Source organism: Sylvia atricapilla, chromosome 24 (assembly GCF_009819655.1).
Source record: "Sylvia atricapilla isolate bSylAtr1 chromosome 24, bSylAtr1.pri, whole genome shotgun sequence".
Classification (NCBI taxonomy): Eukaryota; Metazoa; Chordata; class Aves; order Passeriformes; family Sylviidae; genus Sylvia; species Sylvia atricapilla.
In genome coordinates, this window is record NC_089163.1 from 656,218 (window position 1) to 684,140 (window position 27,923).

At 57.4% G+C, this 27,923-nt stretch overlaps 2 protein-coding genes across 2 annotated transcripts; both read right to left on the bottom strand.

Annotated features, from left to right (window-relative positions):
* Window positions 1-945: 945 nt before the first annotated feature.
* On the bottom strand, window positions 946-11,117 carry DHDDS (dehydrodolichyl diphosphate synthase subunit). Its single transcript, XM_066335430.1, has 9 exons — window positions 11,076-11,117; window positions 9,971-10,053; window positions 8,596-8,712; window positions 7,908-8,050; window positions 7,206-7,322; window positions 6,929-7,030; window positions 6,161-6,275; window positions 4,991-5,098; window positions 946-2,539 (listed from the first exon to the last, which is right to left on the bottom strand). The coding sequence occupies exons 2-9, from the start codon at window positions 10,031-10,033 to the stop codon at window positions 2,303-2,305; spliced, it is 1,002 nt and encodes a 333-aa protein (XP_066191527.1). The 5' UTR covers window positions 10,034-10,053; window positions 11,076-11,117; the 3' UTR covers window positions 946-2,302.
* A 5,355-nt stretch (window positions 11,118-16,472) lies between these two features.
* LIN28A (lin-28 homolog A) lies at window positions 16,473-27,374 on the bottom strand. Its single transcript, XM_066335119.1, has 4 exons — window positions 27,201-27,374; window positions 26,247-26,425; window positions 17,565-17,749; window positions 16,473-16,686 (listed from the first exon to the last, which is right to left on the bottom strand). Exons 1-4 carry the CDS (start codon window positions 27,229-27,231, stop codon window positions 16,473-16,475), a joined length of 609 nt encoding a protein of 202 aa, XP_066191216.1. The 5' UTR covers window positions 27,232-27,374.
* Window positions 27,375-27,923: the final 549 nt, after the last annotated feature.

A 27,923-nucleotide genomic window follows, 5' to 3' on the forward strand; every position in this document is an offset into this window, starting at 1 on the left:
GCCCATCTGCCACGGATCCAACTAAAGAGCTTCATCGCCACTTCACTGTGCCCCCAACTTCCCACTTTTTAGCTGAGCCTCGTTCAGAACAACACCCCAAGGAAGGACCTTTCCCCCCTTCCCTGCCCAGATAAACTCAGGTTTTTTCAGACCTGAGCCACACCGATTTTTCCCAGCCAGGCTGATTTTTGCCATCTCCAACCCATATAAATTAAAGATGGAGGTTCAGTTCTCACTGACAGAAGCCTGTGGCTCTATGCCCACAGATTCACTGGGAAGATGCACTCCTGAAACTCTCGAGTTTGCCCAGGTAACTCATCCCCACCTCCAACAAAGGAAGGCTCACGGGGGAAATAACTGGAACTGCATTTACTGGAATAACTGATGCAGGTGAAACGTACAAACTCAGGTAACAGGAACCTTTTGCCACTGTTTGAAGGACTCTTCCTCCTCCCCTACTCCAGTGATACCTTTTATAAAATGGATTGAAACTTTCCAGACAAGCATTTTATAAACCACTTCACTCACCTGCAATTTGGCCAGTGCTCTGTGGAAAGCCACCACTGTGGCTTTTGTTACCTGTAGAGTCATAACAAAATGGAAAACCTTTTTGTTTTAAGGCAAAAATACATTTTTTGAGTAGAAGAGTCTCCCCATCAGCCTGGCAAAGCAGACTGAAGAGTTTCCATCTCATGGAGAGTACACTGTTTCCACAGTTTTCTGAAACATGGAGAAAATAAAATACAGCCAAAGAAGTTTAAAGTCAACAGCTCTCATCATCTCAGCACATTTTTATCCAAATTCTCTTTGCTACTCACACAGAGGTGGTACCTGCACACAGCTCCACTTGGGCAGGCGTTGGGGTATCAGCAAACTGCTCACACTACCCTGTAAAACCAACCTTCAAATCACTCCCAGGCTAACAGGAATCACATGAGGAGTCTGTCACAGATTAAATATTATTATATTAAACCTGGATTCCAGCTTCATCACACCTTAAAATAAGCAGCTCTACATACTTTAAAACATTCAGGTTATTTTTTAAATAACTTTGGTATGAATATACTTTATTCCCAGTTTGACTACACAGTTCTCTTCACAATCACAGGCCAAGTGCTCAGTGTGCAGCACTTACAAGGCTTTTAAATCTGCATTTTGTGGTTTTCACCTGGAGGTAAGAAGAAACACTTCAAACCCAGCAACAGCTGGTACTGTCACATCTGTGTGTGCATCAGGAACAAAAATCAAGACATTTTCAGTTCTTTTCATCATGGGGACGGAAACCAGGAGGAACCAGAGACGGAAACGATCTTGGAAATCAGCTTGTCCATCTCCCTGCCAATGGAAAACTGAGAACAAGTAATACTCCACAGCTGCTCTGGCCACTCCCATTAGTATCAGCCAAACAGCTCTTCTGAAACATTCTGGCTGGGGTCAGAGGCTGGTTTTGGCTACTGTATTCCTGAATTAAGCCCACCCTCATTCCCTGGAATTCCCTCAGAGGGTTTGGCATATGGAAGCCATCACCTGTGTTTAGCCAGTTTCCTTCCCTTCCTGAGAAGGTTCATTCCCAACCAATCCTTTTTTCCTGCCTGCTCAGAGCCTTTCCCAAGGTCAGTGTGGTCCAAACACCAGCACCTTCTGCACCTGGCTTTTCCCCACACACACTGCTCAGGAGAGATCTCAGAACCTGCTGAAACTTTGGAGCAGCTTTTTTCTTTACAGCAAGGCTGAGAACCCTTCCTTCAGCTCTCTGGAAACCAGGAGTGGATACATCCAGCAGAGCCAGGTGGAGAAAAGACAAGATGCTCTCACCAAGTAGGCAGTGAGGAATGTCCCTGACCCCAGGGATAATCCCCTCCCTGCAGAAAGCAGGGCTCTCCTGATGGGCCAGCAAAGGACATCTCAATAAAAGATTCCCTAGTGCAAAGCCATGGAAAGAATCCAGACTGATTTAAAAGGACTGAACTGGTTTGGCTGGGCCAGTTCAGGAGGAATCAGAGAACTGGAGGAGGCTCACTGCAGTTAACTTCTTGTCACCGGAATGCCTGGTCAGTCAAGGACCCAGCAGCAGAGACCCAGCAGGGTGCAGGGATCTGTCACCAGGGCAGGGAGGTGACACAGGACGGCACCACCTTCCTCAGCAGCATCAGAGACCAGGAGAGTTCACAGCAGCCATCCCAGTGGGATGGGAGCTCCTGGAGCAGCCCTGGACGCCCAGGGCAGGACCCCGCTGAGCCAGTCCCTCAGGGCAGCAGCTGCTCCCTCTGAACACTGTGTTCCCCAGGGCCCAGCACCTGTGTCATGCAGACACCGGACACAATCTCTCAAAGAAGTCTGCTCTCTTGTGCTCCAGGGCCTGCAGGAAGCCCTGGATCCTCTCCTCCCTCAGGGCTGTGCATTTCTGCAGCAGCGTGCGCCGGCGCCGCGAGTCTCCGTGGGACGTGCACCCCTCCTGCTGCAGCTTCTTGGTCACGTAAGCCTGGTCCCTCTCCAGCTGCTGGCGCCTCCTCTCCTCCAGGTAGGAGTCTCTGGCCTTCTGGAGTGAAAAGCAGAGTGTTAGCACCTTACCAGGGCTCTCAGCTCACCGCTGGTACAGCCTCTGCCTGCCCTTCGCTCTGCAGGTTCACTCAAGGCTGGCTCCGGGTCCGCCTCTTCCACCTTGAGGCAGCTTCTTCACTGGCTACAAAAAACACAGGGGCATCCCCCTGGGCCTTCCCTCCAAGACAGGACTCTGCTCACAGCATTAACTCCTCGTTAGAACAGATAAAAGCCACGACAAATTGTGGGAAAACCCTCAGATATTAGAATCAGAGAGGAACAGCTACAGGAGAACTTTGAACCCCAGACATGCACACTCTTATTCTCATCAGTGTTATTACAGCATTTTTTATCTTATTCCCCTGGTTGCTGAAAGGTTTTTGGGGATTGCAAACCATGACTTACAGGGCAATTCTTTGAGATGATCCAGTATTGAGTTAATCAGCTTTAAAACAAAAGCAGGAATAAGCTCAGCATTCCCAAATTTCTGTGATCTAGGAGTGTACTGGCTTGAGACACAGCAGGAGAAAGGCAAAGGCAGGAGCCATTCTTGTCTACCATTCAAGTATTTGAAATATATTGTTGTAGAACATCACTTTAAATTTCTCCTTATTGCACATGTCCTGGCCTGCAGCTTCCAACAGCAAAAACACATCAGCAGGCAGGAATATTAAGGTTCTATTTTTAAAAACTGTAAAACTGGTCACTGTGACATAAACTGACACACACACACACACTTGGGAAGTGCTGGTCTTTCAAACAAGCAAGAATAATAATTACTCTAATGAGAGCCTGACTCACTCATCCCCACACTTTTCCTGAGCCCAAGGCAGCTATGGCTCTGGAAATTAGCTTTTGTTGTGCTGGCAATGTGAACAGAAATATCCCAGCAATCCCACGGAATGGATGCACTCCAGGGCTGCCTTCAGCTGCAAGGATCTGTCGAACAGAAGACTTCCACCCTCCAAGTGGAATTCTCTTTATGGCCCAGACAGACTCAGCTCACCACTGCAGGGGCAGCCAACACCTGCATTCCTTCCTGAGATCTACCAGGTACCAAAAGCAGGATCTCGCTGATTCTGGGTCTAGCTGATCCTTTGCACAATTGTGAGGGTTGCTGCAGGAAAAGGGCAGCCTCAGACACTGCAAAGTGGCTCTTACAGGGAGAAAACTGACCAGAGTACAAATGTGGACAATGGGAAACCTTGATAATAGCGTGGCATGAACACATCCAGCCACCAACCAGAACTAAGGAAAGATGAGAATAGCTGGGAACAGAAGCTGCATTTGTTGCCTGTCAGAAACTAGCACCAGGAGCAAAGTCAGAACAGTGACCTTACTGTTCCAGACAGAAGCCAAGCTCGTGGCAATGACAAACACTACTGCCTTTTTTGCTTCCCTCCTCATGCAGAAGGTGAACTGCCATTAGTTGTACTAATACAATGAATTGCTGGTAGGAAAAGGGCAGACTTGGGCCAGAAATAGGAACAAAAGAGGTTAAGGACGTGGAGAGTTTAGATGCTGCCAGACTGGCTGCACTTGATTAAATTCAGCCATAACCAGAACTGACTATAATCTCTTTGACAACTCTCAGAGGTGAGCAAGGTCCCTGAAGGTAGAAAAGGGCAATGTAATGCCTGCCTTTAAAAAGAGGACACAAATAATTAAGGAGCAGACACATTCAGCAGCGAGATATGGTGGAGATTAAGAGCTGCCATACTGAGGCTCTTCTGCCATCACTGCTGGCTCTGTGTCACCAGCTGCTGCCCCACACATTTCTCCATCAGGAGTTCCAGCTCCTACGCTTGTTTTGCTTAAAAATAGCCAAACTACTATCTCACTACTGATAAGAGAATCAGAACCAGGTCAGTGAGGATCACAGCAACAGACCTAAAAGGAGAGGAACAATGTCAGTGAGCAGTAGGAACAATCCCTTCAGCAGGCACATCTGGGCCCACCAGAAAGAGCACATTTGTCCACAGACCCACAGCTCAGGCAGCCTCATTTCAGCTCCCAGAAACTCTAAACCCACTTGTTCCAATGCTAAAACCAACAGTGGAGTTAGAGGAAGAGCAGGGACTCCCTGCTTGCTCCAGTGTGAACGCAGCACTGATGAAGTGTGTGAGCTGAACTGGCAGATCTCACCCTGGGGCAGACCAGGAGTGTTCACTGGGTGTGTGAGGTGTGGGACAGATGCTCCAGCTGCTGGAATGAGCAGTAACAGAGACAGTGCTGACTTGGGGTATTTTGCTGAGAGTAGAGGGGTCTGGCCACACACCAAGATTGAAACAAGCCCCAGGGGTACAGGAGAAGCAACACATGAGCTGCTACTGAAACAAGATCTGAGCCAACAATCAGTGCTCCCACTCTGCAGCCTCTCACCTGATCTCCAGCTGCTGTGCAGGCAACACAAGGGGCTGGGCTTTCCACTGCCCCGAGGCTCCCTTACCTGTAAAGCACTGTAGTTCATCTGGAACTGAAGGATAGCTTCACACAAGTTCCAAAAGGAATATTCAGGCCACAAGACTGATTGAAACACCAGGCATGAATGGGATGTCTGCAGAAAGCAAGATCACCAACACTTCAGTCAGTGAGCAAGAGAAAAAGTCATTAAGATGCAACTTTGCTGGGCAAACTATGCCACTTTCCCCACAAGGGTTTTACCTAGGCTGTGTTATCAGATTCTGCTTAAAGGGAGGCAAAACCAGCTAAGAGAGCCTGAAATTGCACAGTATAGAGTCCTTCTAATTAATTTTTAATGCTGGGACACCAGTCATCCACTCCTGTAAAGGCATCAGCAGAATTCTTTCTAATACTGTGTTGGTCTTCAGAGAGGTATTTTTAATAGCTTAAGCATCACAGATTATAAAAAACTAAAATAGCAACACTGGAGTACCAAAGGGTAAGGGAGTAACAGTTGAACTGAGGATCAGGACATGACATTTGAGCCATTCTTCAAATGACATCTCATGATATTCCTTACTGCCCACTCCTGAAATTTAAACTGCTTAATGAAGCCAAGAGTTGTGGTGCCCTGAAGATATCCTTGAGATGGATGATGAAAGACTTCAAGTCAAAACGTATTTTTGCCACCAAGTTCCTCAGAGTTTCAGGTAAATACATTCCTATGGTGACTGCTAAAGCAATCCAACACTCAACAGGACTCCTCTCCCACAGAGAGGAGCAGGCAAAGGGTTATTTCATAGCATCGACACCCACCCAGGGTACAGGTGTGCCCAAAAATAGGAGGAGGAGAGGGGATGTCTTGGTAGGCAAGCACAGCTCAGGCCAGACAACTTCTGAGAACCTGCCAATTAAATAATTTGGAATGGGAACATTTGATGTGGTTGCCTAAAGGCAATTGGGTTTTGGCTCCAAACTGCACATGTAAAATAACATGTGAGCTCCAGCTGGAGGAAGGATGAGAATTCATGATTTTAGGCAAACACTGCAAGATCTGCAAGAAGCAGATTGCCCAGAGGTGCCCCAGCACTCAGTCCATCCTGGGAGTTACCTCACCCCAGCAGAAGGAATTCCAGAGCCCTCACTGAAGCCAGTGGAACACCAGCACTCTCTGAGGCAAAGATGGAATATCCCAAGGAGAAAACAGAGACTTTACCTGCCAGAGCAAGAAATCACTGAGGCGAACCTCTCCAGAGGTTCTTATCAGCAGGTCAGGGTCAGGGGAGTTGCTGGTGTACAGACATTTATCCAGCAGCGATTCAGACACATCACTAAAAGACAGACACAGTTTATTAGACCCCTCTCCTCACCTGGTGGAGGTGCCACAAACCAGAATTAAGGGATTTTATGCAAACTCAGGGCTGCAGATCAAAACTGGGTGGTGGAGCTGAACCACAAAGTCATCAACTTGCTTCTGACAGACATTGCTGTCTGCTCCACAGGCTATTCCAAATGCTATTTCAGCCCCCAGAGCATCCCACTCCATGCTCTTTGAAACATAACACAGTGGTGGAAGCAGACTGTGAAGGCTTCCATCTGGAGCAGGGAGCAGAGTGTAACTATTCCTTCTCCTTCAGGGTGGAGGAACAGTGCAGCATTCATGATTCATCTGTTGTTTGACCTCATAGCTAAGACTGTCAGCCAAGCAGCCAATTGTTGTGGCATGAAATCTGCCTTCACATTTAAACTAACTTAAGACACAGACCTAATTTCTCTTCTGTCTTGGTTGTGTATCTATCACCATGGCAACTGAAATAATAAAAGCCAAACATTGCATAGTAACTTTAAGTCATTTGTTCCAGTCACACTGGTTTAATGACATCTATTTAAAAGCCACTTGGCTTCTGAGAGGTTTTTCATGCAGTGAGAGTGGCAAGGCAGGCAGGATTCATCCAAAAGCCTCACACAGCAAGCCCTGGGTTACCTGGGCTCCAGCAGTCCTTGTTCCACCCCCCAGGCCATCTCCCTGACAGCATTGCTGATCTCATGTCTCGAGGTGTACGCAAAGCAGACATTCAGAAAGCACCTGCAAAGAGGAAAGGATGTGAAAGGCTCATCCTGGGAAGGTCCAGCACACGACAGGGATGTGTGCTTGTAGGACCAACAAGAGAAAAGAGGTGCAGCATGCCCGACAAGTCCCAGCCCTCAGGAAGAGGAGGAAGACGTGAGGTTATCAGCTCTTTAAACTGAGTGTCACTTACTTGTTGTAGCTCCTGGTTGCCAGCACAGCTTGGGCAATGAGCTCCTGGATGTCCACGGGCAGCAGGGGCAAGTCTCCCAGGACACGGATGCACACCCCGTGCTTCTTCAGGTTCTCCCTGCACCCAGCCACAGTGGGGACACAGAAAACACATCAGTCACACTGCACAAGTGCCAACGTCCACCCACAGCTTCAGCAAAACCGGGAGAGGAGAGAGGCAAACCCACCAAACAGTGCAAAACTGGCTGAGATGTGATCATCCCAAACCATCCCAAAAAGGCACAGTGATCACTCCTCACGCCAGCTCCTGAGGTACAGACATAACCAAAGGGCCAGGAAAGGAGCACAGATTAGGCATCCCTACCTATGGAAGCTTAGAATAAGCCATAGACTCTGGGCACCTCTAACTAACCAAAAATTAAGACAAAGCTTTGATATTTATGAAAACATCTGGCGCTCTGTGTTTATCTGGGAGCTGTCCTTGTCCCCAAGGTTTGGATAGCACAGTTGTGTCACAAACCTGATGTGCAGGGGCAGTGTGCATGCACAGAACTCTACACCCCACCCAGGCACAGCCCCTCCAATCCCTGACTGCAGCTGGGGAAGGCTCTCCTCACTCAATCCATTCTCTCACTGTAACATCCCTGCAGCTCCTCGTGTCCTGCCCCAGCTCCACCCTGTGGGACAGGACACAGACACTTACTGCTCCTCCAGGAGGCGGCTGAACTTCTGTCTGGCCAGGTCCATCAGCCCATCCACCTCCTCCTTGGAGCGTTTGAAGTTCTCGATGCTGAAGGCATAAACTGTCACCTCCCGGATGCCCAGGTTCAAGCACCACCGCAGTGTCTGCAAGAAGACAAAATGTAACAATCAGGCCAGCAAGACACAACTTCTCCATCTAAAACCTGCCTGTGGTTTCCCAAGAGGGCAGGACTGGACCAAAAGAAACAGCCATCAAAAATATGAAACCCCTAGAGGTGAATTTCAGATTCATTTTAAAGACCAGGAGGGAAATATCACTAGCTGAGGATGAGAATCCATCACAGGGAACTCATCCAGCCAGGGAAAGCACCACTGGTTTATAAATGATATAACACTGTGCCTTTCAAAACCTTTTCAAAGACACTCAACCTGTTTCCCAAAAATAAAAGCCTTGAGATCTGTAAGGCAGATATTTTAATTGAGTGCCAAACAGAAGAAAAAAACAGCTGAATAGAACCACTCTGCAAGGTAATACAGAGAGGGAAGAGCTGAAGTTGTGAATCCTGATGACAAACATCAGCCCTAAGCACAGGCCTTGCTCCAGTGAGGAGAAGGAACACAGGACACCAGCCCAGCAGCAAACCCAGCTCAAATCCCTACCACACAAAGGCAGAAAACATCCTCCTCACCTGTGCCAGCTTATCAAAGCCTTGGGAATGTCCCTGCTGCCTCTCCACGTGACACTTCTGGGCGTAGCGGCGATTGCCGTCCATGATGAAGGCGACGTGCCTGGGCATTGGGCCTGCCTGGAGAACAGGGGAGACACAGGGGACCACCAGGTGGGTTCTGCCCCCCACACACACCCCAGCCCCTGTCCCTGGGCATTGGGCCTGCCTGGAGAACAGGGGAGACACAGGGGACCACCAGGTGGGTTCTGCCCCCCACACACACCCCAGCCCCTGTCCCTGGGCATTGGGCCTGCCTGGAGAACAGGGGAGACACAGGGGACCACCAGGTGGGTTCTGCCCCCCACAGACACCCCAGCCCCTGTCCCTGGGCCTGCCTGGAGAACAGGGGAGGCACAGGGGACCACCAGGTGGGTTCTGCCCCCACAGACACCCCAGCCCCTGTCCCTGGGCCTGCCTGGAGAACAGGGGAGACACAGGGGACCACCAGGTGGGTTCTGCCCCCCACAGACACCCCAGCCCCTGTCCCTGGGCATTGGGCCTGCCTGGAGAACAGGGGAGGCACAGGGAACCAGCAGGTGGGTTCTGCCCCCCACAGAGACCCCAGCCCCTGTCCCCAGCAGCCCTGAGTGCTCCCAGGAGGGCTGGCCTCTCTCCCAGCAGGAAACCTGCAGCTGGAACCAGCAAGGTGCTCCTTTCCTCTCTGTCAGCACGCTTTAGGGTCTCCAAAGAAACAGCTCAGTGTTGACAACTGCCTAAACTGAAAAGCAGCTTTGCCTGCCCCATTTCTCTCATGAGAGAGAGCTGCAGTGCTCAGGAGCCCAGTGCTGCAGCAGCTGCAGCCATGGAGGAGGGCACACAGGGGTTTATGCTGCATTTTTTTATTTCAAAGACAGAAATTTCACAGGCACAATTAACTTCAGAGGAAACCAGAAAAGGTCATAAGACATCCCCCCACAAAGAAGACTTCGTTTCCTGACTTCACTGGGCCTCTCAAGGGCAGTGCCATCAGTCTCAAGCCTGAGCAAGGAGAGAATTCTCCTGGAACTGGTGGGGTTTTGTTCCAATACTCAGTTTCATTCCTTAAACTCCCAGTGTGAGGATCTCTCTTCCCTCCCTCCTTCCCATGCCCTGCTTTCATCTGCAAGGGCACAAACCCTTATTGGCAAGCACTGCTGCAGCCTTGCTCATTTGCAAGGCTAAGCCTAAGTAATCTCCCACCCTGGGATGCAGCTCAGGGATGCACATCCAGTGCCAGCACTGAATGTACCCTTGCCAACAACACTCCCTTTCCAGAGCACTGCAGCCACAGAGACAGTTCCACCCTGAAGAACCTGCCAGCTCTTCACCACAAAATCCACCCAAATTCATCCCTTACCTTAATGATGTTGGCACAGAACCTCTCTATGATGGTCAGCTCGCCCTCTCTGATCCACGACATTTTTTGCTGAGAGCTCCTTTCCTTTTTCAAAAGGAAGATGAAAAGGTTAAAGATGATTGTTTGACCCCAAAGCAAACAAACCACCTGGGAAAAATCAGCTCTGACTTGCTGCTCTGGAGCCCTTTACACTGTTTGTGCAAGTCCTTAGATAAGCAGGCAGTGGGGAAGCTCAGAAACAGGCTCTGGAATTTTCCAGTGTGTCATCAAGAGTTGGTTCTGCACCGGCTGGTGCAAGGAAAATCATCCCTGAGTCCTCCAGCCTGCAGGACTGGTTCGTACCGAGCCACGGTTTGGGTGCCACCAGCACAAACAGCCCAGACCCAACCACCTGGACTTTATCCCACCATCCAGGGACAGCAGCGATCGAGTTACACTGGCGAGCTCATTCTCCGTGTGGGCTTCCTGTGCCTCCCCCTCAGGAAGGGATCCCTACCCACAGCCGCAGCCACAAAACATTAAGGCAAGGAACTGCCGACCCTCGGGCTGCTCCTGAGGCTCTTAATGCTCCGTTTGCACGGCTCGGCCTGAGCACACCCAACGCCGTGGCTGGCTGTTAATGGTCAGCTAATGGCAGTCAACCCTTCACAGGCGGCTTTACACAGTCATCCTACAGCAGGACCCTCACAGAGGGCTGCAGGCCCGGGGCAGAGCACGGAGGGGCTGGAGCCTCCCCGGGCCGGGTGGGCGCAGCCGGGAGGCCCCAGCCCCCGGGGCCCCGGCAGCGAGCGGGGCCGGCGGAGAGCGGGCCGCACACCGGCACCCTGCGGGAGGCTCCGCCGCCGGCAGCCGCACCGCCTCCCGGCCGGGAAGCGCACGGGGGTCACGGGGCGACCCTTAGGCCTCCGCCGGCTCCGTGAGGGAAGGGACGCGGCCGCCGGCGGGAAAGACACGGCGGAAGGAGACACACGCCGCCCGCAACGCTCCCGCCGCGCCCCGTGAGGGCCGGCTCTGCCCCTGATCGACCCCGGTCCCTGCCCCGGTCCCTCCCGGTCCCTGCCCTGGCCCCGGTACCTGCCCTCGGTCCCGGTACCTGCCCCCGGTCCCTGCCCCGGCGGCGCCGCCTCAGCCTCCGCCGGAGGGTGACGTGCCCTTCCGCTTACGTCACACGGCGGCGGGCGCGCGGCGCAGGGGGCGGGGCCACGCGTGCGGCCGGGAGGGGAGGGCGGGGGGGGGCGGGGTGTGTGAGGGGAGATGGCGGGGGACACTGAGAGGGGAGATGGCGGGGGACACCGAGAGGGGAGATGGCGGGGGACACTGAGAGGGGAGATGGCGGGGGACACCGTGAGGGGAGATGGCGGGGGGACACTGAGAGGGGAGATGGCGGGGGACACCGAGAGGGGAGATGGCGGGGGACACCGTGAGGGGAGATGGCGGGGGGACACTGAGGGGAGATGGCGGGGGACACCGAGAGGGGAGATGGCGGGGGACACCGAGAGGGGAGATGGCGGGGGACACCGAGAGGGGAGATGGCGGGGGACACCGAGAGGGGAGATGGCGGGGGACACCGTGAGGGGAGATGGCGGGGGGACACTGAGGGGAGATGGCGGGGGACACCGAGAGGGGAGATGGCGGGGGGACACTGAGGGGAGATGGCGGGGAACACCGTGAGGGGAGATGGCGGGGGGACACCGTGAGGGGAGATGGCGGGGGACACCGAGAGGGGAGATGGCGGGGGGACACCGAGAGGGGAGATGGCGGGGGGACACTGTGAGGGGAGATGGCGGGGGGACACCGTGAGGGGAGATGGCGGGGGACACTGTGAGGGGAGATGGCGGGGGACACTGAGGGGAGATGGCGGGGGACACTGTGAGGGGAGATGGCGGGGGGACAGTGTGAGGGGAGATGGCGGGGGGAACACTGTGAGGGGAGATGGCGGGGGGACAGTGAGGGCATGGGGAGATGGCGGGGGGACACTGTGAGGGGAGATGGCGGGGGACACTGTGAGGGGAGATGGCGGGGAACTCTGTGAGGGGAGATGGCGGGGGACAGTGTGAGGGGAGATGGCGGGGGGACAGTGTGAGGGGAGATGGCGGGGGGACAGTGAGGGGAGATGGCGGGGGGACAGTGGGTGTTTCTGTGACAGGGCTGGGGCACTTTTGGGGGGCTGCAGGGGTCTGGTACCCCACTGCCCTGGTACCCTCCATCGGGGCTCCTCAACCCCAGGGGAGAAAAACAAACTTAACCCCACACACAGAACATCACCAGCAGCCATTGCCCATGGTCTTTATTCATTTTTTTTTTCCAGAAAAGAAAAAAAAAAAAACACCCCACATTTTACATAGTTGGTACAAAAACAAAAATAAAATGAACAGAGGAGGGGAAACCTGCAGCAGCAGGAACTGAGGATGTCGCTGCAGGGACTCCAGCAGGAAATGTCTTTGGGAAGTGTGAGTAACTCACTCAGGGGTCACCCTGAGCCCCACACACTCCCAGAGCCACCCCAGTTATCCCCTCCCACCCACCCCTCCATAAAACTTCACGGGTTTGACACGAACGCTTTGGTTGCTAGCAGTAAACATGGGTTACATTCTTCCGTCTCCTCCTGGACATTTCTGGGACTCGAGGCTTTCGCCCCAGGGCAGACACCCCCTCGTGAGGGACATCTTTGTTTTATTTCTCATACATTCAAACACTCCCGTGTCACAGCAGGACCCTGAGGTGCCCCATCCTCCCCGGCTGTCCCCTCATGCATAGTGCCCGTGGGCAGGGTGGGCCGTGATGCAGCAATTCAGTTAATTATTGTCAGCATAAGGGAAGAACCACAATGGCCAACACAAGGAGATGCGAATCAATCCCATCTCCTCCACTGTGGCTTCCCAGCACAGATAAAAATCCCTGTTTTTCTTAGATCCCAGCGCCCTGGGGGAAACCTGAGTGATTCCCTATTTGCTTCAGCCCAGGACAGGGGTGGGTACAGAGCTCCCACCTGGCAGCTCTGTGTGGGAGAACAGATCCATCTCCCTGCTCCATAACCTATTAGATGCTTTGGATATTTCTTTGTATTTTTTTTCCTTTTTTTTTTTTTCCCTTTTTTTGTTTTTCCTATTATTTTTGTAAACAATAATCAAGGAGAATACTGAGAGAAAGTGGAAAGATTTACAGAGGTATTTACACACACTAGACATCTGGCAGAGAAATCACCAAAACATTAAAGTGGGAGCAGGGGGGAAGGTCCTACACGATTCTGGAGGACAGAAAGGGATGAGGGGGGCAGAGACAATTATAGAGGGGCAGAGACAGGATTGAGGGGGGTAGAGACAGGATTGAGGGGGCAGAGACAGGGATTGGGGGGCAGAGACAGGGATAGGGGGGCAGAGACAGGATTGAGGGGGCAGAGACAGGATTGAGGGGGGCAGAGACAGGGATTGGGGGGCAGAGACAGGATTGAGGGGGGCAGAGACAGGGATTGAGGGGGGCAGAGACAGGGATTGGGGGGCAGAGACAGGATTGAGGGGGCAGAGACAGGATTGAGGGGGCAGAGACAGGATTGAGGGGAGCAGAGACAGGGATTGAGGGGGGCAGAGACAGGGATTGAGGGGGCAGAGACAGGGATTGAGGGGGCAGAGACAGGATTGAGGGGGGCAGAGACAGGATTGAGGGGGCAGAGACAGGATTGAGGGGGCAGAGACAGGGATTGAGGGGGGCAGAGACAGGATTGAGGGGGGCAGAGACAGGATTGAGGGGGGCAGAGACAGGATTGAGGGGGGCAGAGACAGGGATTGGGAGGGCAGAGACAGGAATAGGGGGGCAGAGACAGGGATAGAGGGGCAGAGACAGGATTGGGGGGGCAGAGACAGGGATTGAGGGGCAGAGACGGGGATTGAGGGGGGCAGAGACAGGATTGAGGGGGGCAGAGACAGGGATTGGGGGGCAGAGACAGGGATTGGGGCAGAGATAGGGATTGAGGGGGGCAGAGACAGAATTGAGGGGGGCAGAGACAGAATTGAGGGGGGCAGAGACAGGGATTGAGGGGGCAGAGACGGGGATTGAGGGGGGCAGAGACAGGATTGAGGGGGCAGAGACAGGATTGAGGGGGCAGCAGTTTCCCTGGCACAGCCGAGGTGCTGGGGGGAGGCCAAGAGCCACCCCCCCAAGGCTCTATTGCATTTTCCCCGTCAAACTAAAGCTGTTTTCCTGAAGCAGTTTTGTACAGATCCCGTGGCTAGCCAAGAACTAAAAGTCCTTCCCCCCTGTCCCAAGAAGAGACCACCACCTCACCCTAAACTACTGTAGCAGGGCAGGGAGCAGCTCTCCATCCCCCTCAATGCCCACGTGCTGGGGCTCACTGGGCTCCAGCAGCCTCAGTGAGTCCCCCCAGAGTCCCCCATCCCTGGGGATGGAGTCGGTGCTCCTGCTGCCCCACATCTAAACCTATTGCTACTAAAAACCTGCAGAAAATGTGCCCATGGCCAAATGCCTTCCCTGGGAAGGCTCCAGCCACCCCCTGGGCTGTAAGAGGAGTGTTCATACCCCAAAACCTGGCATCCAGACTTTCCCCCAGCCGTGGTGAGTCAGCATTCGAGGGAAGCCAGGAAGGAGAAGAAGATGGAGCAGTTGCACTTCCCTCAGACTTGGGATCAGGTCCCTGCTCCCAGGAGGTCATGGACAGCCAGCCCTGAGCTCGAGGGTGAGGAGGGGCAGGGACTGAGGGTAACCCTGTCTCCCCACACTCCCTGGTCACTGTCTGCTCTTCCTCTGTCCCTCTGCATGGGGCTGGGACCCCCATCCTGAGCCCCAGCCTGCTGGGGGCCTGTGTGACACCCCAGCCCACGGGCAGCAGCAGGACTCAGGGGTGCACTGCAGTGTCCCCATCAGGTGCCAGAGTAAACAGGAGAGAGAAACAGAGGACAGTCCTCAAAAGCCACCAGGCTGGGAGAAAATCAGGATTTGGGGACCCAGCAGGGGCTCTAGCACCTCTTCCCTGCCCATGGCACTGCCTGGCTTCTCCATCCCCACACACGGATTCACAGACCCAAATGCTTCCATCAGTGCATGGGGAAGGGAAGGAGACCATCACAATACAGTTAAAAAGAAAACAAATCCCAAACATACCAAAAAAACACATTTGAAAAGCTTGACAACACGTCAGCCCACCTAGCAAACATCCAGTGAGGTAGATCTACACTTCCAGTACAAACTTCATCATTTCTTTGTGCTGTTAGAAAAAACCCTCCTCTCTGTCCAGCACTGGGCTACAGAGGCATTTTATCCCTGAGATTGCTCGAATACCTGAGAATAAGTTGCAGGAATTACGTCCTTTCTCTCTCTCTCTTTTTTTTTTCTTTTTCCTTTTCTTTTCTTAAAGATTAAAATATACAAAAATACAAAACCAGAATATTTATATTAAAAAAAAAAAAACCACCAAAAAAAAAAAAAAAAACAAACCAAAACAAAACCCCAAAACCCAACAAACCCAGAACAAAGACGACAAACAAACCCAAAGATACGTCATTCACGCACGTCCTAGTGCAGCTTTCACTTGGCCTTGGCTTGGGGTGCCCCGGGAGAAGGGGGGTCCACCGGGGCCAATAAATAAAGGCAAGACTTGGGGAGGGCCGTGGGGAGGGGGACAGCAGCCCCTGACCCGGGACAGCCCCTGTCCCTGGGGAGGCTCAGCCCCAGAGGCAGCGGGTTCTGGCGTGGGCAGGAGGAGCAGAGGGGTTTCCCCAGCTCCACGTTCCCGAGGCTGGGAGAAGCCTGAGAGGGGAAGAGCTGGCTGCATAAAACACCTCGTGCTCTCTGGGCTGGCACTTGGGGAGGATTTGGGGCGAAAAAAAGTGGTTTTCCTTTGACTTGCTCTCTCCCAGGCTGCAGCTCGCAGCCCACAAACAGGTGGTGTTAGTCCAGCCCCGAGGGATGATCCATTTCCTCCCAGACTGAGCCCAAATCCGGGCCCTGCTGCTGTCAGCAACGGAGCAACCATGGAAAAACCATAAATCCTCACACCTCCCTGAAAGTGAGAAGGCCCGGGGAGCAGAGGGACCCACGGGGCCGGCCCACGGGTGTCTCCCTGGTGCTCCACAGGCAGCTTTTCCCTCAGCTCCCCTCCCGGGCCGGGTCCCCTGCAGCTCCTGCAGGCTGTGAGCCTCAGGAGAGCAGGAGCCACGAGCTCCTCCCTGGGATGTTTCCCCTCTGCTCCTCCTCCCCAAGACACGACTGCTCGGCTTAACTCGGGAAAAGAATAAAGATTAATCAAATACCTTCGGGGTTTTTAGCAGGTAGAAGTGTGTTGGGTTCTGCCTTCCCCTGTCGTGAACAAGCCATCCTGATGCTAAGAGGGCTTTTCGCAGCCTGGGCGTGGGGAGAGGTCTGTGCAGGGACACCGGGTCCCCACTGCCGCCTGCCCTCCCCAGTCCCTCCCCTCCGAGCCCCGTGGCTGTCCCTTGCCTTGCCAAAGCCTTCTCCTCCCGGTGGAAGCCCCTGTCCCCGCCGCCCACCATCATTCCCGGGGCTCGGGGAGGAGGGCCGAGCTGTGCATGTCCTCCTCCTCTCGGAAGTAGGCGGGCTTTCCCTGCGAGCTGGGCGACTGCTGTGCTTTCACGGGGCAGTTGGCGACCATGTGGCTGATGCTCTGGCAGAAGTGGCACTTCTTGGGCTGCGGAGGGAGCTTGCACTCCTTGGCGTGGTGGTCCAGCCCGCCGCAGTTGTAGCATCTGTGCGAGGGGAGGAGAAATAAAATGAGGCGGGAGGATGCTGTGACCATGCCTGGGGCCCATCTGGGCTCGGCTTTTGTGGTGAGTGTTGGCCCCAGGGTTGGTCCCTGCAGAGCCCCAGCTCCAGCACGGCCAGCTGGGGCTCACTGGTGCTGCTGGTACCCAGGAGATGGCAGCAAACCACTGCACTGAAGCCACAGACCGGGGACAAAACCGGGATGTTGGGGCTTCTCCATCCGTGTCCGGGCTCCTGTCTCCAGACCCCACTCCCGGGGTTACACTGCCCCAGGAACAGGAACCACTGACATCCCCAGCTGTCACCGTGTGGGGACAACCCCGAGGGTGGCTTCTCACCGGGCTGTGCCTTCCAGCACCGTCCCATGGGTGCCACCCTCACGGCAGGGCAGAGGGAGCTGCCCTGTGTCCATTTTAAATCCTGCACCCACGTAGGACAGCCAGAGCTCTTTCCTCTTTCCTTTTCCTTCGCAATTCCTTTCTGATTAATTAGAAAACCTGTTCACGAGAACAACTGAGTGGGGTGGACAGCATTCTCTGGGAAAACTGAGATGAGGCCTCCCCAGGCAGCCAGGATGGAGAGAATGGAAGACGGGGATGAAGGGCTGGGCAGAAATTTGCCCCGGAGTTCCCATCCCACCGAGGGAGACACTGTCGGGATGTCCAGCTATTTCCATCCCACAAGGAAAGGCTTCTCCTGGAGAAAATTCCCCCAGCCCAGCGGGGCTCGGGGTGCTGCCCGGGCTGTCGCTGACCTCTGCCCCTTCCCTGCTGCTCCCCTGCCCTTTCCCCACGGAGCTGAACTGCCCCTCGTTAACCCCGCAGGAAGGCGCTGTCCTGCCCTGCCCAGCCCCGGTCCTCACCGGTCTCCTTTGGATCTGCGCTTCTGCAGGCTCTTCCCTTTGGGCCTCCTCTCGCTGCCGATGCAGAACACGCCCCCGGGGCCGGTCACCCGGATGGACTCCAAACCTTTGGAGGATTTCTTGAAGGTGAACTCGACAGCTTCTCCCTCCTTCAGGCTGCGGAACCCCTCCATGTGGAGCTTGCTCTGGGCGGGCACAGGGAGAGGATGGGGGTCAGCACAGAGCTGGGCTGTTCTCCAGGCACGGCACAAAGCCCTGATGTGGCACAAGAGCTGCAAATGTCCCTCTCTGCCTGTCCTTTGATTTTGGGTTTTATTTTTTAATACAAAAGAATCTCGAGGCCTTGCACAATGATACGAGCCCAGGCCCTGCAGCAAGGCCGGGAGGCTGCCAGCTCACCTCAGCTCAAGCCCTTTAACTGCCTGCAGTAATTAATTAAGCAGCCATTTGGCACAGGATTATCACTGCTGGGAGCTTCTCCCATTCCTTCCAGGAACACCACATCGGTTATCAGCACACCATCAAACCAGGGGAGCCAAGAAAAACCCAGGCTGGGGAGGGGGACTGTGAGGTGACAGCAAAACCCGCTCCACTCTCAGGGGCTCTGTCCATTTTAGCAGAACAAACCCCCAAGGAGCAGAGCTGGGTGAGGCAGGCGGCAATTCCCAAGGCGCTGTGCCGGGAGCATCCCTGCCTGCCCTGCCCGGGGGCAGCAATTCCAGCCCGGGGGCAGCAATTCCAGCCCGGCATTCCCGCAGCTCTGCTGCCGGAGCCAACACGAGCACGAGCAAACGAATTAAGGGGAATTTGCTGGCAGAGGGAGGAGCAGCTCCTGCCGGCCGGGGATTCCCAACGCCTGCGCGGCTGCAGCGCGACCCTGCATTTATGAATGGAGCATCTCCCCCATTCATGGCCCGGAGAGTTCCCATCACGTGGGGCTGCTCCATCTCCGCTCCAAACCTCACCGGGAGCCGCCAGGAAACGCCCCGTGGAAAGGGGAGAAATGGGGTTGTTGGGTTATAGGAGTGGGTTTTCCTTGGTGGGGTTTTGAGGGGTGTCCGTGTGTCCGAGGGCATGAGAGCAGTGGGAACACAGCAGAACTCGAGGAACAACTCTTGAGAGCCCTTTTCCTGCTGCTTTCCCCTCCCTTTCTGTGCCTGGGGTCCAGCTCAGGGTGGGACAGACCCCACGTGCTGGGCCAAGCCACCTCCTGGCCCTGGACCCCCTTGACTGCCGGGACAGGATCCCCAGTGGCCCCACGGGATCCTCCTTTGCTCTCTGACCCGCTCCTGCTGCCTAAAAGGAGAGCCAAACCTTACATACACTCTGATGTCCCAAATGACAACAAGGACATGGCAGAGTGCCACAGCCACCTCTGCCCACGCAGGGCAGCGCTGGCACCACCTGCCCCTGGCAAAGGCCCCCGGAGACCAAACTCTGCTCCCCAGCACCAACGGAGCATCCCCCATGCAGGAGCTCTGTGCCCAAAGCACCAGCACACCCCAGAGGGGCCTCAGCACCGGGGGTCAGCCACCCCCTGCCCTGTCCCCAGCCCGTGAGGGGACCTGGGCAAGGGGAGCTCCCCTGGACGGGGGATTTACCCCATTCCCACAGCAGGGAATGGAACCACCATGGTCCGGAGGGGCTGAGCATCCCTCCCTGGCACAGGAGGCAGCCGGCGACGAGGCCGAGCACCTCCCGCGGCTCCTCTCAGGGCGTTTACAGCCCCAGCTGTGTTTACACTGCGGGATGAAAACTCCCAGGCGCTCAGCCCTGAGCTCCGGGACAAAGCTGAGCCGGCCCGGGGGGACCCCAGAGCACGGGCTGGGCCCCCCCAGCTCGGCCACACCTCGGGCCCCCCCGGCCCGCTGCCGGCGCCCAGCCCCGGCCATCCCTCACCCCGCTCCGAGGAAGAGGAGGGATGAGGCAGAAGCTGCCACGATATGATGGGGAAGCGATTTATTTTCCAGGAGCGGGTGAGGATGACAAGAGCCCCCCCAGCCCCCTCCGCCAAAAGGCCGAAGGAAACGCCCTCTCCCCGGGGAAGGAAAGGGGGGGACAGCGGCTGGGGCGCCCCAGCTCTTCCCCCCCCCCGCCCCGCCCGCAGCCTTTTGATGTGAGCTGCAGAGTGGCCGGTGGTCCCTGCGCATCCCCCCTGCCCCCTTCCCAAAACACACACATTGCTGGCATTCCTCTGTTATCAGATAGGTAATCAAACTGCAGCCCATTGAATTAGCTGCATACCTCCTGCATCTGAAAGGAAGGGGCCCAGAGCCCCCGTCCCACACCACACACAAAGCCGGAGCCTTCCCAGGCCTCCACACCCCCACACCCTCCCCAAAAATAAAGAGAGGAAGGGGGGGATTGGAGCGGCCCGGGGATGCTGGGGATGGGGGGGAGCGCAGGGGAGGGCCGGGCCCGGGAGCCACCGGCCAGCGAGAACAAAGGGCCGGCGGCGGCCGCGCTCCCGCTGCCCAAATTCCAGGAGTTCCAGGCCCTGGCGGGGGGAGGAAGGGTGGCGGCGTGGCCGCGGGCCTCTGACCCCCTGCAGCCCCTCCACACCGCAGCGCCGTGCCCAGCTCGGGCCCGGGCTGCGGGCTCTGGCTCCCTCGGGGGAGCCGCGGGGTCACTGATTTGGGTACGGGGGACTGGTTTGGGTACGGGGCTGTAGGGTGGCCCTGGGCTCGGGGTCACAAAGCGTTGCCATCCCAGAAGAAGCGTAGCCCGACGCGAGGATTTCCTTGTGGTCCCGGGGCCCGGAGTCACCCGGTGGGACGGGGACAGGGACAGGGACAGGGAGGGACAGAGCAGGGCTGGGACAGCCTCACCCTGCGGCCCCCGGGCATCACAGCGGGCACCTCTCCCATCTCCACCCTCCCTTTCCCGCATCCCCGGGGATTTACGGCACACAAAGACACAGCACGTGAGCGCTGCCCACCCCCCGCACACGGCCGCCTTCAGCCCTCCTCTTCCTCCCAGCCGGCGACCCCCTCCTCACACAGCCCGCATTCAGGCCCCTTCCCGTCCTGAAGGGATGACACCGGGGGTGCCCCAAAGCCCAGCGCTGCCCCCCGAGCCGCCGGGCCCCGGCTCAGCCCCACCCCGAGGGGCTCGGCCGGCCCCGGGGTCACCATTGTCCCCGCGGCCTCCCCAGCGCGACACAAGGGGACGTTTATTCCCAGCCAGCTCCGGCCACTCAATCAAACCATCTTTGTGTGCAGCGGGGCCTGGGGCGGAGCGGCCGCCGCACCTCGGCTCTGCAGAGCCCTTTAAACCGAAATCCCTCGGAAAAGGAGCCGCGCTGGGATGCCGGGGTGAGGCGGGCTGCAGGAACGCTGCTGGCAGTGCCAGGCTGTGCCAGGGGCACGCTGAGCCCTGCCCGGAGCGTTCCGGGCAGCCCAGCCCCACTGCAGGCACTGCCAGTGCCTCAGTTTCCCTCACTCCGCAGGGCAGGGTCAGCAAGAGCAGCCCAGGGATTGCTGAGCCCGGGGGGGACGTGCCCCATCACCGGGGGTACCTGTCCCTGCTGACCTCTGCCTCAGCTGGCACCCACAGCAGTGCCCCGGCCACCATCCTCTGCACCCCTCTGTCCCCAGAGCCACCGTGTCCCTGTGCCCCCTCGTTCTGCCCATCAGCCCCCCGGATGGGGGTGCAGAGCAGCCCCCCAACATGTCCCGGCCCCCTTCACCCCAGCAGGACCCCGCAGGACCCCCCCCAGGGGGAGCAGCCCCCGCCCGGGGCTCGGTTTGGCACAGCCCCGCTGTCGGTGTGTGCAGGGGCTGACACCGGCCCGGTTCCCGAGGCACGGCTCCTCCTGTCACCGCGGTCACCGCGGGCAGCAGCGGCCTCAGCCCGGCCCTGGAGAGCACTTCTCCCCTCAGCCCCACGGCAAACTGCCCCCGAGGGAGGTTTGGGCAGGTTTGGGCAGGGCTGGGCTCTGCCAGCACGGAGCAGTGACCCAGTCCCCAGTGACAGCAGGGAAATGTCCCTTTGCCTTCACAGCCTGTGCCTGGATCTGTCCCTGTCCCCAAAGGCAAAGCGTTCCCTGGCCCCAAATCACACAGCAAATCTTTTCCCGGCGCCAGAAGCTGCGGGGACTCTGCTGCTGCTGGGTTGGGCTCAGGGGTGAAGGGCCTGGAGCAGGAATCCCCCGGTCCCCTCCTGCAGCTCGGAGCCCCCACAGACGGGGGGATGCCTGGGAAAGGGGGTCCCGCCTCAGCCCGGGGGCTGCTGCGGGGAGAAGGAGGGTGATGCCTTTGGAGCCCTCGGGAGAGCACTGAGGATTTAACAAAACATCACCGAGGCTTTCCACTGGCTCCCTCACCGTCATCTGCTGCGGCATCCCTAAGGACCCCCACCGATTTAACTAAAATCAAAATAAAGGCACTTCCCTGCCCAAGTAACTGTGTTTGCTCTTCGTTTTCCAACTGACTCCAGTGAGTCAGTAAAACTAAACTCTCGATACCAATTCCTGGGAAAAAAAAAAAAAAAAAAAAAAAAAAAAAAAAAAAAAGGCATCTACCACAGAGTTTAATCCATCAGTTTCCTGTCCTAAATCCTTTCAGCTCCTTTGGTTGTATTTTTTCCCCACCAAAACCCTCTTGCACTTCCCAGGGGCAGCTAATTGGGATCAGCGGCTGAGTATTAATTTTGTGCTCCCGTCTTAAAGCGGGAACACGGCCCGGAGCAGCCGACGACGATTTCAGCTCCATCCCGCTTATTGCTGGGGGTAAGGGAGCAGGGAGCAGGGAGCAGGGAAAAGCGGAGCTGGGAGCGGGCGGCAGGGACGGGGCAGCGGCTCCATCGCAGCCCTCCCCACCCCGGCCCGGCAGAAATCCCATTCATTTGGCCCATTTTATCTGGGAGACCATTCCAGGGTGTTTTCTCTCCCTGGGGCAGGGAGGGGGAGCTGGGGGAAGGGATGTGCCTGCGGCCATCAGTTAATCTTTAGACAGAGACAGGAGGCTTTTTTTTGTGTGTGTGAGCGTCTTGAGGGAGTTTCAGGGGTGGAATAAAGCCACTCTCTTTCAGTATTTCCCATCGGGACGCGGCGCACAAGCGACGCAATACAATTTCATTCCAGCGGTTATTAAAAAAAAAAAAAAAAAAAAAACCCAAACCAACCAAACCACAAAACAAACAAAACCAAAGAAATTGCTGCTACCCCTCTCCCCCTACAAAAAAAGGAGCAGAGATTCCAACGAGCATTTCTGCCCCAGGGGATCTCTGCGGGGGTTCCCTGCTCCTTGCTGGGGGCTTGGACTAAATGACCTTTAAAGGTCCCTTCCATCCCAAACTGATCTGCCATTCCCGGATCTTGTCCCCGGGGATGAGCAGCTCTGGCGCTGCCGGGGCCGGGGGTGGCCGCGAGCACGGCAGCGCTGCACAGGGCGAGCACGAAAAGCCGAATGTCGCACGTGTGTCCCTCCAGGAGCGCCCCGCTCCCAGAGCATCCCGCTCCCCTCGCTGCCCCCAGCTCAACAACCCAAACCCCGCTGGGATCCTGCCCGGCCCCGGGGGAAGGCGGCGGGGAAAGGCTGGATCCTGCTCCCTGGCAGAGAAACCCTCCCCGGAGCCTTTCCTGCACGCTCAGGGATGGAGCTGCCTCCAAACGCGATATTTTTTTTTTTTTTTTCCTCAAGCCCTCACGTCATGCTCACGTGGGTGATTATTTTTATTATCCTGACCGCATTCACGGGGTGCCACAGGCGGGTGACAGCTCAGGTAGGCTCAGCCCAAACCCGTGTCCAAACTTCCACCCCCCTCATCCCATCGCATCCCATCCCACCCCATCTCATCCCATCCCATCCCAACCCATCCCATCCCTGCCCATCTCTGCCGGGTGGGATGGAGCTGCTCCGACCCCCCCGCGGCTCCCGGGGCATCGCAGGGCACAGGAGCCCCCCGGGATGTGCCCAAAAGAGCCTGCCCTGGGCACTCAGGGCGGCCGGAGTGCCACATCCCAGCCCCAGCAGGTCCCAGTCACGGGCACAGCCTCATGTCCCTGCAAGGACACGCGGGACCAAGTCGGGGAGACACCAGTGATCAAACACTGCAGCCACGGGTACCCACGGTGCCCAGAATTTCTTGCTAAAATCACGAGAAGGAATAAAAAAACCCAACTAACTGCATTTATCAAGGATTTAAACCTGCTGCCTTGGAGAAACGCTTGGAAATGCAGAACCAAGCTGTGGAGAGCAACGATTTCCAGGCACTGGCCATCCTCTTCCCCTCTGCCCTCGGCCAGACCCCAGCCCCAAATCCCAGCCCCAAATGCCAGCACTGCTCCTCCAGCTCCAACCAGTGGCACCCAGCCTCGGTTTTCTCCTTTCCCTCTCTCCGTGTTCCTTCCCAGGCAGCTCCTCACTCCCGTCAGGGATGCTCAGAGCCCGGGAGCCGCATCCCGAGGGGATCTCTGCACCGTCGGGGTCTTCACCATCACCAGCCCAATTTCCGCCACCTCGAGATCCCCAGTTCCTCGGGGTGCTGCTCAGCCTTTCACCTCCCCGGGACGATCTGCTGTGCTCCCCTTTGCTTCAGCCCTCCTGTCTCCTCACAGCCCCCAAATGAATCCATCTCCAGTGTCCAGGGGAGGCATTTGAACCCAAATGCCTCATTTTTAGCTCACAATGCGAGGGAAAGGCAGCCCCAAGGAGCCCTGTTAGTCTCCTGTCCTGCCGAGATTTTAATCTCTTTGTGATCAGATAAAGGCAGAGGGAGATGGAGACGCGCTCCCTGCAGAGAGGGGCCATTCAGACCTGGTTCCTGTAATAAAGTGATTTAATAGATCTAAAGAGGCCAATTCCCTTCTTTCTCCCACAATTACTTCCTGTGGGTCATCATTCACATATGTAAATGAAGAGGGGAAGGAGCGGGTTTTGAGGGGCTCTGGAGTGTTAAGCCCCAAAGCTGGTTTGGGACTCTGGGCACAGCGAGCCCTGAGCGTTGCCTCCCCAGCTTTTGGTGGCTTTTGGTGGCCTTTGGTGGCTTTTGCCCTGGCAGCCCTGACTCCCTCCCCGGGAGCGGAGCCGACACGGGCCTTTGGGAAGCGCCCAAATGTCGGGATCGGGACAAGGAGCCGATTCCCCGGGAGCCACCCAAGAGCAGCGAGGGGCTGATCCTCCCCAGGGAGAGGCCACTGCCGGGATGTTCTGCTGGGAGAGACACCGGGAGCTCCTCCGGCTCTTTCCGCAGGAGAGCAGAGACTTTGTGCCACCAGTGAGAGGAGCAGGAGGAGAAACCCGACCCGGAGGGGAATTCTCCATCAGCCCGAAGCTTCTGGTGGTGCAAAGTCCTTTGCTGCAGCAGGGGAACCCCCGGGCCCTCTGCTACCCAAAAAGAGCCACTTTCCCCCAGAGCTCCCTGTATTTCCCTAACGCTGCCATCTCTGTGGCCCCACGGTTCCCCGACCTTAGAAACCGGGGGGCACCGGGAGGCTGCAGGTCTCTCCGGGCGGTGGGATGCTCCCGACAGAGACACCCCAGCTAATTCCCTTCCCCTGCAGGGATGTGAGCGAGAGCAATCAGGAAACCAGACTGTCTGGGGGCAATAAACCCCCCGAGAAGGGCGGGAGGTTCTCCCCGGGAGCGCTGGGTCCCGCTGTGCTACACTGAGATGCAAAGGCCCATTTGCTCTCTGGAGAACACCGAGATCTGTTTTCCCCCGGCCGATTTGGAGCCCTGGACTCCAAAACCAGCTGTGCCTGGCACAGGAGCTCCTCCCGAGGCACTTTGCCCACGCCACAGCCAAAGGAGAAGGGGTTTGGATCTCCCCCGGTCATCATTACCCAACGTCAGGTCGCCAGTCCTGCCTGGAGCCCCCACCCGTGGGCCGGGAGTGAGAGACCCCCGGGAGCTCCCGGAGCTCCTCACAGCCCCGGGCTCGGTGCTGCACCCCCAGGCCGCAGGATGGACCCACTCTGGGGGGCTTTGGGCCCGTGGGGAGCAGCAGCCACTGAAGGCGGCCGGTCCAGGGACTCGGCAGAGCTGCTCCCAATCCTGCACACAACCCCCCGCGTTTGCTCCAGGGACAGCCGGGCCCCCTCGGTCCGTGCTCGCTCTGCCCCCAGCCCCACACAGAGCCGCAGAGCCCCGTCCACAGGAGCCGGTGCCGAGCCCCACATCCCCTCCCAGCGCTGGCCCCGTTTGGGGCACCGTGTCCAAAGCCTTTCCCCGGCGCCCGGGGGATCTCCGGGCAGAGCCTTCCCCCAGCCCCGGGCCGTTCGGGGAACTCAGCCCCTAACCCACGGCTCCCCTCGGGGCAGGGCCCCGACACGCGTGGGGCTCCCCCCTCAGCAAGGTCAGAGCCGGACACGGGGCTGTCACTGTCACACGCCAGCCGCAGGGACACGATCCCGAGCCCTTTGTGCCCCCCGCCAGCGGGACAAAGGGCTCGGGCAGAGATCCCCGGTGCCGGGAGGGCTCCGGGAGCGGTACCGGCCCCAGCCCGTGTCCCCCGAGGGGAAGCGGCGTCCCCGCCCGGCGCCGCGGGCACCTGCTCCCGGGGGCTCCTCGGGGAACAACCGCGGCCAAAAGGAATCGCTGGGGATCAGCTCACAGCCCCGGCCGTGCCCGCCCCTCCACGGCCCGGGGACCGCGGCCGGAGCCCGGCCTGGGGGACCACCGGGGGTCCCGACCCACCTCCACCCCCGGGGGGTTCAGCCCGGCCTCCGCAGGCCCGTACCTGGTGCACGAAGACGTCGACGGGGGAGTCCAGGGTGGCGCCGCCCTTGGCGGTCATGGAGAGGAAGCCGAAGCCCATGCGGACGTTGAACCATTTACAGATGCCGGAGCCGTGCAGGGGCTGCGACTCGTTCTCGGCCTTGGGCGAGTCCCCGGCCGGCTCCTCGCCCGGCTTCGCACCTGGCGAGAGACCCACGGAGCCGCTGAGCCGCGGGGCTGGGACCCCCCCGGCCCGGCCGCCCGCCCGCACGGCGACCCCAAACCCTGCTCGGGCTGCCCGGCCTGGAAAATCCCCCCAAATCCCCAATCCTCCCCAAAAAATCAACAGGGAGGCGAGCTCTGCCTCCACGTGGGCATGGGGATCACCCCTGGAAACGAAGGCAGCTCCTGCCGGCACGACCCGGGCGGTGCGTGGGGTAGGAGCCCTAAATCCGTTTCTCCCTCAAAAACGTTAAAAACGAAAGAAAAAAATAAAAATAAAAATCGGAAACAAACACTCACACAAAAAAAAACCCCAAAGGAGCAACGAAAAAATAGCCAAATTATTTTTTTTCTAAAATTAAAATATTAAAACAAAAATTTAAAAAATAAAGAAAAGGGGGAAAAAACTCTCCCAAAACACCAACCCGAAACCCCCCTGCCCTCAGCGAACCATGCTGAACTCTCCCCTGCCGTCAGATTCCCCCCTTTGCCCCGTCCCAGCCCCTCTCCCGAACACCCCCAGCAGCCCCAAACTTCTGGGCTCATCCTGGGGCTGGAGGGGGGATGAAACCCCCCGATAAATGTCCCCTGCGAGCCCCCAGCGCTGCGCGGGGCAGAGGCGCCCGCGGCCCCCGGCGCTCAGCGGCACTGGGTGGGCGGCCTCGGGGGGGTCCCTGCGCCCCCCGGCCGGCCTCTGCCCTCGTTATTAATAATCGCGGAGCCGAGGCGGGCTGCGACAATAATATAACTTAACCTGCAAACTGCTGGTTGGAAACAGACCCCATCCCGACACTCGCTTGCAAATTCCGAGTTGTGGCTGTTACCGCCTCCTCCCTCCTCCTCCTCGGCCAGCTTTGAGGGTATCAGGCCAGCCAAAAAAAAAAGGAAAAAAAAAAAAAAAAAGGAAAAAAAAAAAAAACCAACAAAAAACCCCAGCTTAGACCCCGCCGGGAGGGAGCCGGGAGAGGTTTGACTCCATCTTCACTCCAACAATAGGGGTGGGAGGGAGCGGGAGGGTTTTTTCAAAGGCTCCCAAATTCTCGCAGACAATGGCAGCCCCCGCCCCCCCCAGGAGCCACCCGCGGGGCCGGGGGCGCTGCTCCTCCGGCCCGTCCCCACGGGATGCGAATTAACCCCCCCGCCGGGAGCCGCACATTCCGCCAAGGATTTGCCCGGGGGTGGGGGTCGACCCCCCCACTCTTAGGGCACTCGGGGCCGAGGTCACCTGTCAAGGGACGGGGTGACACCGGCCCGGGGGGGGGCTGGAGGTGGCACCCCCCGGACATCGCGGGGAGCTTCCACGGCGTTCCTCCGCGCCCGCTCCCCACGAGCGGAGCCACCTGCGGTGGGACGGGGACACGGCACCGAGGCGGGGGCGGCTCTCGGGGACCCAGCCCGTGTCCCGCCGGCCTGGCACCGTGCCACCCCCGGGCCGGGTTCGGGGTCTGTCACCCCCCGGGCCGAGTTCGGGGCCTGT